General features: G+C 41.6%; 1 protein-coding gene across 1 annotated transcript in view; it reads left to right on the top strand.

Annotated features, from left to right (window-relative positions):
- Positions 1-5,198: 5,198 nt before the first annotated feature.
- The window catches only part of IL17REL (interleukin 17 receptor E like), a 61,875-nt gene continuing 52,706 nt past the window's right edge, over positions 5,199-14,367 (top strand). Inside the window, exon 1 of the mRNA XM_060244543.1 lies at positions 5,199-5,409. Coding sequence (XP_060100526.1) covers positions 5,314-5,409 — 96 coding nt within the window. The 5' untranslated portion in view covers positions 5,199-5,313. The remainder of the gene's footprint in view (positions 5,410-14,367) is intronic.

Below are 14,367 nucleotides of genomic sequence, written 5' to 3'. Positions count from 1 at the left end.
GCAGGACCATGCGTATCCAATCCCTGCGGTTAGTTATGTCTTGGCATTACTTGTGGGAGCTAAAATTTTTGGAAAGCTGGACTTGGCACAGGCCTACCAGCAACTCTTTGTGGACGCTGTAGCAATGGAGGCCAAACCCATAGTTACTCACAGGGGGGCCTTCTGGGTCAAGCAGCTGCAGTTTAGGGTTAACGTGGCCCCGGGAATCTTCCAGAACTTAATGGAATCTCTTCTCAAAGGTATCCCTGGGGTTCAACCATTCTTTGATTATGTGTTAATCACCGCCACCACAGAGGAAGAGTTTGTCTTTCACATCCAGGCTGTGTTTCAGCGCTTCGATGGGACGAGCCTCAAGGTTAAGAGGGAGAAGTGTGTGGTAATGTATGGTGGCTGGGGCTGGACAAGGCCATTGAAGTCTGGGTAGCTCGGTGCCAGCCATGTCAAGAAACACAGCCAGGCCCCCCCTCAAAAGCCCCTGGTCCCACCTGCACCTGGATTTTGCGGGGCCCTTCCAGGGGCAAACATTCTTCCTTATTGTTGATTCCTATACTAAGTGGTTAGAGGTTGCCCCATAGCATCCACATCAACCCGGGCCGCCTTGGGTGCCCCGCACAGGGTTTTCAGCACCCATGGCCTGCCTGAAACATTGGTCTCAGACAATGGGACGGCCTTCACATTGGCTGAGTTGATATCCAGAGAGACACCCCTGGACTGATATCCAAACAATGCATCCCTGGAATGTGATATTGCAATGTAACCCTGGAATATGAATATGACACAGCAATGCCCATCTGAACTGGGATGGTCTCTTTTCCACAGAAGATAGGCAAAACTCAGTCCAATTTCTAGGCCCCTAGGCAGGATGGCAATGATATCAAGTCTGGTTCACAGGCTTGGCAGACATTTTGGCTGTGCTGAAAGGCTAACGAAACAACCATTTTCTGATCCTGGAAATGGAAAAATCCAGGCCCAGAGAAGGATATTGTGAAAATTCCTTCACCTATGTTGACAACCTCTTTCAAGTCCTGTTCTCAAAACGTAAAGCCTGCAACACATAAACAAATGGTCTGTATGTATGGTCTGCTATTCCTCAGGAAAGACAGCAGAAACTGAAAGGTTAAAGGCCAAGGGTCATATTAACAAAGACTGTTAATATTTCATAATGGCCAAAATTTTAGCTCAGACTCAAATCCTATTGATGGAAAAACATGAAACTTTTTTTTATTGCTGCATGGTACCCTGTGATAAGCTACTTATCTGAACAAAATATTTTGCCACGCAGAATACTGTATAGTAAGATGTTGTATTTTTTGGTGCTATTGTGTAAAACTCTTTTATTTCAGCTATTCTGGAAAGGTTAAAACAAAAATAGTATCGGCAATAAAAACGGAAATACCCATTGTGCTTAAGTTTTAATTATTGACAGTAATAATTATTCTATATTTCTTCTTATTTTGTTTTTATCTCTGAAACGGATATGTAACTATAATTGTAACTATTACTTACATGATTATCAGCTTTGAATATTGTAACCAAACTTTAAAGTTAAAATAAAGTTTACGAAACTTAAAAAAAAATATAGGTGGCTGCCTAGGGTGTCACCTGTCCACAAGGGTGGCCAGTGGGCGCTCCCTACCCACATATGCCCTACTGCCTCGGTGCCCCTTCCATGCCACAGATAATTTTCCTACTGCCCCCGGTGCCCCTTCCATGCCACTGCTGTGCTAGCCCTTGCTGCCCAACTCTCTTCTGAGATTGATATAGATTTATTAGATTTCTAGGTGAAAAGGAAAATAGAAGAAAAGGGAAAAGGGTAGGGTACATGAATTAAATTTTTTATAGTATTTCTGCTTATACATTGTTAATGTCATATCGTCATCAATATAGGTAATCTTATAACATTCTCTACAAGTACATCTTATAATTCAGTAATTCAATCATCATTAATATCTCTGAAGGCTCCTACTATGACAAGAATATATTTTTACACGGCAATGGTTATCATAAATTACATTGTTATCTTATTTTGAAAGTTCATATATTATAATGTAACCAGTTATATAATGGCTCTCATGTTTTCTTAGCTTCACAGAGATTGGCATCTCTCAGTCTGGCTGATAGTATGCCTATTTCTGCGAAGTCTAAAAGCTTAGATAATAATTCCTCTTTTCTTGGTATTTTGTGTAGCTTCCAGTATTTGGCAAAAATTATTCTGGCTGCAGTCACTGTGTGTATTAAAAACACTTTGGCCTGTCTGGAATGATCTTCTGGTCATATGTTTCATAAAAAAACCTGGTTGAAATCTAACTTGCATTTTCAGGATCATTTGTAGATCGTGTACCATCTTCCAATAAGATTTGGTTTTGTCACATAACCACCACACATGGTAAAAAGTTCCAGTTGTATTCGTACATTTCCAATACATATTTGACATATTTTGGTACATTTTTGCTAACTTATCTGGGGTTAAGTGCCATCTATAAAACATTTTGTAAATATTTTCTTTTTTGTGTTTAACAATTTATTGATAACATATGGTTACAAAACTTAATTATAAATTTTCTGTACTAACCCATATGATATTTCAACCCCCCCTCCCTCCAATGTTGACTTCCCCGAAGTTATAGATTAAGTTCAATACTAAAGGTACCACTAAGCAATCAAAGTTCAATATTTTTTTTCTCATTAATAATAAAAAATTGTCCAATGTCTTTTTACATTCCACTCTTTCTCCATATATCCTTTAAATTTCTTCCACTCCTTTTTGAATATATCTAAATCATAGTCTCTTAGAGTTCTAGTTAGTTTATCCATCTCACTCCATGATAAAACTTGCACAATCCAGTCCCATTTCTCTGGTATTTTTTCTTGTTTCCACAGCTGTGCATACAATGTCCTAGCAGCTGAGAGCAAGTACCAAATTAAAGTCCTGTCTTCCTTTGGAAATTTTTCTAATTGTAATCCAAGCAGGAAAGTCTCTGCAGTTTTTTTAAAGTCATAACCCAAAATTTTGGAGATTTCTTGTTGTATCATCTTCCAGAATTCTTTCGCTTTTTCACAAGTCCACCCCATGTGAAAAAAAAACTTCATGTTTTTTACATTTCCAACAACTATCCGACATTTTCTTACTCATCCTAGCCAACTTTTTCAGAGTCATATACCACCTGTACATCATCTTAAAACAGTTCTCTTTGATACTCTGACAAGTTGAGATAAATATTTTCTTTTAAGTTCATCGATCTAGGCATTTTTCTATTACATTTCCACACTTTCTCTCAGGCTTCTAAGTCTATATTATGTCCCAAGTCTATATTATGTCCCACCTCTCTTCCACCCTCCTCCTTGCTGCCTCCTGTGTAGACACAGGCTTCACTTCTGGCCTCAAAGGTGAAAGCCACAGTTAGTAACTGAGGGCCTGTAGGTCCAAATTCTCTTTCTGGGAGATTTGGCCACTTGCTTGCTTCATAATTATTCTGTTTCCACCTGATATTTTGGCATGATATTTTGGTAACCCAGAGAATACTATGAATATGGGATTTCCCCTTAAGTTTATTAAGGTGCATAAAACAATATGCTTTTTTTTTAAGTACAGTATTTGCATCACTCAGAGACAGTTCATGTTCCCATTAGCCAAGTGGATAATTTAAAGTAAAATAACATTGAATCCTCTGGCACAATATTTATGCAGTGATTCAGTGCCAGGTTGTGTCTTTGACAAACCATGTGTTACATGCAAATTTGAGTAAAGAATAAAACCCTGATATTAAATAAAGAAAAACAGCTTTGGAAACTGCAGTTTTGAAGGGATGGGGAAGACAGGACACGTAACCTGTTTCAAGCCAGTCACTTCTGTTCTGAAAATCAGACTCTTACTATGTTGTTTCCACATTTCTGGAGACAGTTTCCCCTCAGCCCTGTGAGAAAATTTATTTTTGTTTATCAGTCTTTATCTCTTCTTTTATTTTCCTTTATCTCTTCTTCTATTTTCAGTAAAAATGGCACAAAGAAAAGAGATAGGAGACTTGGAGCGTTTTCGCACTGACCTTACTTGGGAGCGACGTCCCTCTTCACCGTGCAGCGTCTGTGCGGATTTCGCACTAATTGCTCCGCAGAACCCGGAAGAGCAGCAAAGTCCCGTGGCTTTTGCGTCGCAAATGTAAACTGGGTTTTGGCGGTTTACATTTGCGATGCAAAAGCCGCGGGACTTTGCGGCTCTTCCGGGTTCTGCGGAGCAATTAGTGCGAAATCCGTGCAGACGCTGTGCGGTGAAGAGGGACGTCGCTCCCGAGTAAGGTCAGTGCGAAAACGCCCTTGGTCTTTAAAGAATACTACACACCAGACTCCTGAATGGCGTGTGAGCCCCAGAACTGGTATGTTCCTTATCCTTTCTGAGATCGTTAAGGCCCAAGCATGTCAGAGGATAGGGACACTTTTCTGTGACTTGGGATCTAGCAGGGCTGCAAGCCAGTTATCCTGTGATCCATTTATAAAGTTGATTTTTTTTCTCTTTTTTTGACTCACAAGATTATCTGTAAATATTGGCATAAATATTGTGGGACCTTGTTACAAGTTGGCAGAGAAATTATGCTTCTGTTCTGGAGACTACTTGGAATGGTTATTTTGAGAAATGGAAGAAGGAATCCTTATGAAAGATGGGGAAGGGCAGGAGGAGAAAAGAATGTGTGAGTTGCAGCATGTTCCTATGGAAGTCTGGAACATACATGCCATTGAATGTATCATGTAACAGCCCTATTAATCAAAATGCTTCAAATGGAACTCATTAGCTTGCTCATTGTTAGAAATCTGTTATGTGTTAGAAGCCTTGCACAATTCAACGGCTGTGCTCCCTCCTGTTTAGCTGAAGATCATTATTGTACATTTCATCAGAATGAAAATATTTACACACTCTACAACCAAACAATATTTTTTTCCCTGACTAAGCAAGTTTAATTCAAATTCCCTAAGCTCTTAAAATCCCCAAGAAAGAGATTCCTTCCCCACTTGGGAGTACATTTTACCAGCTTCCAGTAAGAACTTAAAAAAAAAATTATGACTCATCTGGTCTGTTAAACAAGTCTTGGTCTTTAAACACTAGAAATTAATCTTGATTTCTAAGCAGGAGGAGGAGCCCAGCTGGAGAAACTAGAGGTGGGACTTTCTCCTGCAGTATTTAAAGATTTGGCACAAGTGAATGAGTTGTCAGAGTGGAAAAGCTTTTTCTACAAGGGGGGGGGGACTCAAAGAGTGGTTTATTTTGAAATTTGGAAAGGGGGACCTTTTTCCTTACAAGATAAAAGGGTTCTTTAAAAAAAAATGATAGTTAAGCTTCAGATTTTTGCAATGCTTTGGGGAACATACGGTTATCAGCTCATTCCCAGGATAGAGGAATGTGGACTCACATGTTCTCAGGTATGTTAAATTTCGGTCTGTGTCTGCCTTTTATGGATGAATAACTGCTATAGCAGCAAATAGATGCACCTGATTTTCTAATGTGCAACTCTTTTACATCACCGTTTTTGCCCCAGATTAGACATCATGTTGAAAAGAGGCTTAAAAGCAATCTGATGTGCCTCAATAGACCCCCTCCCCAACCCCCAACTGTAAAAAAAAAAAAAAAAAAAGTCAACCAGAAATATTTCCATGGCTACAGAGGTTATTTTTATTTTTGTTGCTGTTCTTGAATATTGATATTAGTAATTAAGAGTGCTGAACTTAGTTATTTGTGATAGTAAATTTAGCAAAAGTTTTCAGGAATGGACAACTTCAATCTTGTGAAAGAACTGCTCGACCAGATCAGTCATTTCCTAACATTAAAGACACGTGGAGGAGACTTAGAAATGTTATCAGAAAGAATGATGGCAAACATCTGTTTTTGGGTAGGGCATTGGTCACCCTTGTAGAAATTAAAAATATATGCATTTATGAAATTATTGTGTAAAGTTCATGGTAACTTTACACAGAGTATAATGTTTTAATAGTTTCATCTGTGATCTGGATTCAAGTGAAGTGTTTATTAGCTTACTTTGGTAAGAGCACAGAAGATTTGTGGATGTTCTCTCCCCTCATTGGAGGATCTGTATAATAGGGGATGTAAAAGGAAGATACAAATGATCTTAAGGGACCCTTCACATCCAGGCCACTTGCTATTTGAGATCTTACCGTCAGGTAGGCGATACAGAGTGTTGAAGGCTAAGACAAATAGATTCAAGGGCAGCTTCTATCCAAGTGCCGTGGTTAGGCTAAATGCAGGGTTATGAATGGGTATTTGTTTTTAGATGCATTTAAATGGTCTATGTATATGTCCTTTTTGGAGGGGGGTGTTGATGTGTTGGTATGTTTGTGGAAGAGCACCTCATTTCGTTGCTCTCATTTTCTTTTTTGAGAACAATGACAATAAATCTATCTATCTATCTATCTATCTATCTATCTATCTATCTATCTATCTATCTATCTATCTATCTATCTATCTATCTATCTATCTATCTATCATCTATCTATCTATCGTGCACTATTTTCAGTCATTTCTTTAACTGTTGTTAGTCTAAGCCTTTGGATCTGAAAGCATCATAGCGGAATGCTTTTACGGAGCCCTGGCTGAGGTAGCAGTTAGCGTGAGAGACTAGGAATGGGGAAGCTTGCGTTCAGATGTCTACTCAGACATAAAACTTACCGAATGACCTTCAGTCACTCTCACACAGCCTGAACTACTTTTCAGAGTCAGTGTGAAGAGAAAATCAAGCGTGCCACCTTGAGATCCTTAGAGAATGTGTGTGATAAATGCCAAATGAATGCAATAAAATTTGATCATCAATAATTAAGCTATTAAAGCTGTTTAAATTAATTTGGATGTACTTCACCAGAACTGTGCCTGAACTGGATAGCACTGTTGTGCTGTCAGAACATTATAAATGCTTTCAGAACATTGGCTTAAATTGTGTTTTTAGATAGCCCCACTTGGTGGCAGCATTGTAGATGTACTGATTTCAAATGCGACTCCATGGTGACCAAACACTGCTGACTGCTTTATGATAGTAAAGTTTTCAGTTCCGTTATTAAGGTAAATGTGATTGCTATAGGGTTGCCAATCCCCAGAGGTGGGGGCAGGGGATCCCCGGTTTGGAGACCCTCCCCCCCGCTTCAGGGTCATCAGAAAGCGGGGGGAGGGGAGGGAAATGTCTGCTGGGAACTCTGTTATTCCCTATGGAGATTTATCCCCATAGAAAACCATGGAGAATTGATCTGTGGGTATCTGGGGCTCTGGAGGGGGCTGTTTTTTGGGATAGAGGCACCAAATTTTCAGTATAGCATCTAGTGCCTCTCCCCAAAATACCCTCCAAGTTTCAAAATGATTGGATCAGGGGGTCCAATTCTATGAGCCCCAAAAGAAGGTGCCCCTATCCTTCATTATTTCCTATGGAAGGAAGGAATTGAAAAGGTGTGCCGTCCCTTTAAATGTGATGCCCAGAACTCCATTTGGAGTTCAATTATGCTTGTCACAGCCTTGATCTTGGCTCCACCCCTAATGTCTCCTGGCTGCACCCCCAAAGTCTCCTGGCTCCACCCCCAAAGTCCCCAGATATTTCTTGAATTGGACTTGGCAACCCTAGATTGCTAACAGAACGAGAGAAGGCCTCAAAGAACAAATAATTGAAACCATGCTCTGTTTCTGGACTTTGCATCTGAAATGATGGCAATTTTCTTTTCAAATACGTAGGATTTACCATTGCAGATCTAGGACTTTAGGATCTAGCTGGGCTGGTTTCAGGGTCCATTGGGTCCTGGGTAGAGAGTTCCAGGGGGCCCCCCACTCCCCTGTCCATCTGCCTGAATTCTCCTTCCCCATTACCAAAGCATCTATTCTCCCTCCACCCACTTGCTCTTTTTCCAGTCCTCCAGTCTTATGTCGAACATTCTGTGCAGCTTTAGGGTTACCAGAACTGACTCAGGAAATATCTGGGGACTTTGGGGGGTGGAGCCAGGAGACTATCCAATTCTCTAAATAAATAAATATACAGCAACACAGTTCCTTTGAATACAGTCTTCATTTCCTTATCCTCTTTTTTTGCCTACCTTGGCAGGTGCACTTCCACTAAATGAAAGTGAAATTTGTCATACCCCCACAAGTCCCTTTGTCAGGCTTTGGAAGCATTTCCAAGCATGGCTTTTTAAGGGACACACACACAGCTAAAATAAACAGAGTTTGCAAGCTCACACTTTTGTTATCTCACGGGGGTAGTTCACTCACAAGAGTTGCTGAATGTAAAAATCTGCTGTATTTCAATGAGCTTCTTCAGACAGGAACAGGAAAGGAGAGCAGCCTAGGAGGTGGAATTTTCCTCCATCCCATAATCAGGTTCTAGCTTACTCGTTTCTAACTCAGCAGCTGGCTGTGTGATAGAGAAACTAAATTCATATATAGTTGGATCCAATATGCGCTAAGCAAATCCTGTGGTGCCGGCAGTGTCACAGGTTCCACATCATTTGGACCTGGGCTGTGATGATTATGGGTGTAGGCTCGGTTTCAGGAGAGCTTCCACTCATAACGATCATTCACCATGGCCTGAGTCCAAGTGGTATGGACGCTGTAGCACTGCCAGCCTTGCAGCCCTTAGCTTATGCCTGGTCTCCAAAGGGCCTCCACGGCAGTGGCCTACTAGGAACATAAGTATATAATAAGGTAAAGGGCCAATCCATCCCTGATTCAATGACTTTCTTCTGCTAAGCAAGGAACTGTGGGCTTGTGGAAGGATGCTTGCTTCTCTGGAAATAAGTTTGTTCTGTCCAAGTAAGCTTTCCCTGTTGGAAGAAGCTGGCAGCCATACTGGTCCAAAAGAAAAAAACCCTCAAATGCAGAACACAGTTCACATTATAGCTTTGTTGAGACCATCACATGGTTATGGGTCATTCGGTTGGTCCTGATAAAATGTATTGTGTGGATTATGTTGGTGTTTTTTTTAGTTTTTTTAATTTTATTTTCCTATGTTGCTGACAGACTTAGTAGAAGAATTTCATTGCATCTAACCCAACAAACATTTTGAAATACTTCAGAGTTAGTAATTCTGATGGCTGTTGCAATGCTATAATTTGGTTACTCATAAAACAAGACTTTGAAGTTTCTTATCTAGTTATTGCAAAAAAAGCATGGTTGGCCCTGGTTGATGCTTGGAAGAGAGCTAACAAGGAAATCTAGGGTTGTTATACAGAAGCTGGCAATGACAAACCACTATTCATCTCTTGCCTTAAAAACCCTACTGCAGGGGTGTCAAACATGCAGTTTGGGGGCTGAATCAGGCCCCTGGAGGGCTCCTATCAGGCCCCCGAGCAATTGGCTGTCATCTGCTTCCTTCTCCCTCTCTCTTGCTTCTTTCTGCATAACAGCTTGCTTTGCCAGGCTTGCTCAATTGCACAGGAGCTACAGAGCAAAACCTTTATTTTCTCCATTGACTGAGCTCCTCCCTTGGGGAGGAAGGGGGGGAGGAAGAGCTTGCTTTGCCATGTTCTCTCAATTTCACAGCAGAGCTACTGAGACAAACCTCTCTTCCTTCTATTGACTGAGGCTTCCCACCCACCCCAGTTCCTGGGGAAGGAAGGAAAGAACCAGAGCTGCCTTTGCCCAGTTCCCTGGATCCCATGGGAGAAATACAAAGAAAGCACCTTTAAGTCCAATGAGTGCTACCGTTTTAAGCATGTTTTAAGTTTTAAAATATATATTTGTGTTTGTGTTCTTTATAAAATATCTCTCTCTGCTACCTAAAACTAGGTACACACAAGGCCCGGCCCGACATGGCTCGGCCCAACCCAACATGGCCTGGCCCCTCAAAGTCTCATTTATGTCAGATCCGGCCCTCATAACATATGAGTTTGATAGCAGTTTTCAGCATAAAAGCCAGTCTGTTTTGTTACCGTTATAGAAGATATGTGAAGAGATAGTAATGGCTTGGGAGAAGTTTATTTCTGTCTGGAAAATGGAGATGATGATAGATAGATAGATAGATAGATAGATAGATAGATAGATAGATAGATAGATAGATAGATAGATAGATAGATAGACAGACAGACAGACAGACAGACAGATAGATGGCTATGTAAAAGGTACAACTTTAAAGAATGATGTATTTGGGCTAATAATTCACAATTATACTTACTACTCTGCTTCTCGGCTGAATGTTTTACTTTTATTGTCGTGTTTGGGTGATACCATGTACTATGTTGTAATATCCATGGTAAGAAATCTTTTTCACACATGTATGTCAAGTGATGCACATGGAAATGGACTTTCTGAGATATTGCTTGTGTCTTTTCACATGTTGCAATGGTTTGGATGCTTAGTCACAGTAATTTTTTTCTCTGGGATTCCTCATCTTGTTGTTTTTAAGGTTATCTTTCAAAGGCTTTTGTGTGATTCCTCTATGTTTTTTTTTTCAATCTGATAAACGGTGGTTTGAAAAAGCACCAACAAATAACAAGAAAGTAACGGAAGGACAATAAATTGAAAATGTCATTGTGACAAAACTTGGAGAAAAGAATGCTGCAGTTGTGCATGTGGAAGGCTTCCATGTGAAACAGACCTAGAATGAGGTAGGCAACCTTAAGTGTACATGCAGAACAGTAGTGCCCCAGAGCATTTTTCTTGGCACACAGAAAAAGGTTTTCTGCCAAAGCTACTGAGATGAGCCCCTGCCTTGCTGGCAGTGCCACTTGGGCCAGTGGTGAAGGGGAAGTCTATGGGCATGACTTATGCCTGTTACACCCTCCCAGACCCACAAGGCCATTAACTGGGTCCAAGGCAATCCAGTGCAGCTGGCCAAGTGCAGTCTTTGACTCTGCCCCCCCTTTTTTGTTTGCTGATAGATATATTATATTTTTACCACCCAATTAAAAAAAAATCACCTACATGTCTAAAAATGATAATTGAAAATTCCCCCCTACAAAGCGTTTTTGTATGGCAACAATTAGAATGGAACGCATAACACCAACCACATACCTGTAAATGGATGCCATGTGTATCTTCACAGACGGGATTATGTTGTTTGCACAGGTTTTGGGGGAGGGGGGGAGTGCAGGGGGTAGAACAGCCGAAATGCCTTCAGTCGCCCAGTGGTTAAGTACAATCAATTAAGCACAAGTTTTGTACTTAAGCAATGGTCATGTACAAAAACTTAAGAAGTAAATAGTGAAGAAAGAATTTTATGCCAAGCATGTGCTCAGATTATTCTCTGTGTTTTGTAGATCCCTTTTTAGGCAGTATGTTTTAGTTTGAAACAGAATGCTATGCTTTTTGCTTTGATTCTGTAACAAACATATTTAAAATGGTTTGTTGTTCAGTCATACAGTCAAGTCTGACTCTTTGCGACCTCATGGACAAAGTCATGCCAGGCCCTCCTGTCTTCCACCATCCTCTGAAATCTGCTCAAATTCGTGTTAGTTACATCAGTAACGCTGTCCAGCCATCTCATCTTTTGCCGTTCCCTTCTAAATTAAATACCTGCAAAAACTAGCAAGGCCAGCCAGCCTTTGAGGTGCTACAGTGAAGAAAATGGGTTACTTCCGGGTGTTTGACAGTGAAGGTTCATTACCTAATGTTCTTCAGAAGTGAAACAAGCAGGGGAATTCCCTGATTTTAATTACATCCTCATGTAACTCATATGGCTGTAGATTTGTCCAAGAAATAATGGGTATTTGTCATCATATTCTGGGCTATAGTAAATGGAAACTAAAGAAATACAAACCATTTCATCCCCCCCCCCCCCCTTTGCTTATAGTTGAAGAACTGCAAAGAGTAGAGGAGGAAACGAAAGCTGGGATTTCCCTGTCCTAAAGAACAGCCAACAAACCAAGAGGGAGTTCTCTCCTTATCTGATGTGGTTGTGGCCTCTTAACCTTTGCTACAGGTTCATCTTAGTAACTCATAGGTGATTTCTGTCAATGCAAATAACTCTGTGTGTGTGTGTGTGTGTGTGTGTGTGTGAGAGAGAGAGAGAGAGAGAGAGAGAGAGAGAGAGAGCGTATGTGTGAGTGTAGCTGCAATATTCCAATCTGTCATGTAACTGTAAAGGTATAGAGAGCACTATTTGGCCCAGAAATTTGAGATCTTACAAATTGGCATGGCATTGCCTGAAATGAATAGAGTTTCACTGAGGATCTGGCTGCAGGTCCACAGCTAAGAGTGCCTAATTAATTAAACCAGGGGTATTAAACGTGCAGCCTGCAGATGGACCTGGCCCCCACAGGGCTTGTATCCATCCCATAAACAACCGACTCTCTTCTGCTTCCTTTTCCCTCTCTCCTGCTTCCTTCTGTGTCACAGCTTGCTTTGGCAGGCTCTCTCAATTGCACAAGAGCTACAGAGCAAAGCCTCTCTTCCCTCCATTGGCTGAGGCTCCTTCCCCTCTTCCTCCCTAGGGGAAGAAAAGTGGGGAGGGAGGGAAAGAGTGAGAGCTTGCTGTTAGATCTAACAGCAACAGCTGCCTCAATCTAGCTGCCTGTAGAGATTGTCCATGAGGGTGACCGGCACCATCCCTGTCCTTTGGCCAGAGCAGAAGCCGGACTGGAATGGATCTGTGGCCAGTGTGTTCTCCAAAAAACCCTGGAGCTACTCAGCCAGTACTGGATGGATATTTTGGAGCGTGGACTCTATGGTACTCACTGAGATTCCTTCCTTCCCAGGCTCCATCCCTAAATCTCCGGGAATTTCTCAATGTGGATCTGGTCACCTTACCCTCCATCACCCACTCCATTTCTAGGTTGCCTACCACAGCCCCCACATTCTGGCCTACACAGTGGTTTAGAAGAGCAGTAGGAACACTTAATCTACTTAATCGAGAGTACTAATGATGCCGTGATATTGTTTCCTCAGTCCCTGCCTCCAAGCGCTTCTGTCCTCCAAATCAGGTTTTCCAGCTTCGGATTGAGACATTCCTGAAGGTTTGGGAGTGGAGCCTGGGAAGATCAAGGTTTGGGGAGGGGAGGGACCTCAACAGGGTATAATGCCATAGAATTCACCCTCCAAGGAAAGGAAAGGTCCCCTGTGCAAGCACCAGTCATTTCCAACTCTGGGGTGACGTTGCTTTCACAACGTTTTCACAGCAGACTTTTTACGGGGTGGTTTGCCATTGCCTTCCCCAGTCTTTTACACTTTCCCCTCAGCAAGCTGGGTACTCATTTTACCAACCTCGGAAGAATGGAAGGCTGAGTCAACCTTGGGCTGGCTACCTGAATCCAGCTTCCGCCGGAATCAAACTCAGGTCGTGAGCAGAGAGTTCAGACCACAGTACTGCAGTACTGCTGCTTTACCACTCTGCGCCACGGGGCTCTATTCTCCCTCCAAAGCAGCCATTTTATCCATGAAAACTGATTTATGTGGTCTGGAGATCCATTGTAATTCCAGAAGACCACCATCCACCATTTGGAGGTTGATGATCCTACTCCAAACGCTCCCAGGTGGCAACTCTATCTGGAGTTTCTGTAGAATTATAACTGAGCTCTGCACTGCCTATATTTAACATAAGAACATAAGAGAACATAAGAACATAAGAGAAGCCATGTTGGATCAGGCCAACGGCCCATCAAGTCCAACACTCTGTGTCACACAGTGGCAAAAAATGTTATATACACACATACACTGTGGCTAATAGCCACTGATGGACCTGTGCTCCATATTTTTATCTAAACCCCTCTTGAAGGTGGCTATACTTGTGGCTATTTGTATGCCCATAGTCTATATTTGATTGTACATCTTGGTTTTTTATCAAACTATTCTGGAATAATGGTTTGGGGTTGAATTAGGGAGACCCAGATTCATATCCCTGCTTGTGACAAAGCTTGTTGGGTACCCTGATAGACTTATCTTCCTAGGTTGTTGAGAGAACAGTGGTGGGGTAGAATGTTATACATATGACAAGAATTGTTATTCCAGGACAGGGGTCCCTGACCCTTTTGAGCTCATGAGCACATCTGGAATTCTGACCCGGTGTGGTGGGCTGCCATAAGACACAGAGACAAGCACAGAATGGGTGCTGCCGGAGGTGGAGTCACACATGCCCATGGGCATGCACACACACAAATTCACAGAGGAAGTCCAAACACAGGGAGGAAAAAGGGTAATTTATAAAAAATACTATGAGAAAGACAAGCAAGAGAATGAAACCAACACGGTGGTGGCAGTTGCCGTTGAAACATATTGAAAAATTCACATAGCTGATATCTCCACTTTCCAATAAGACATCCAATTGGCCAAAAGCTCCATGTAGCTCCATTTACTTTCTAAAAACACTTTGTGGGGACAAGGAAAGGTGTTGTCAGGCAATATGGGCACCACAATGGGGACCTTTGCTTTATAGGGTATTTTGGTGTATACTTCATTATTGC

The sequence above is a fragment of the Heteronotia binoei genome, chromosome 8, assembly GCF_032191835.1.
Source record: "Heteronotia binoei isolate CCM8104 ecotype False Entrance Well chromosome 8, APGP_CSIRO_Hbin_v1, whole genome shotgun sequence".
NCBI lineage: Eukaryota > Metazoa > Chordata > Lepidosauria > Squamata > Gekkonidae > Heteronotia > Heteronotia binoei.
Note: the sequence above shows the minus strand (reverse complement) of the source record. Positions and strands in the feature narration are given on the sequence as shown.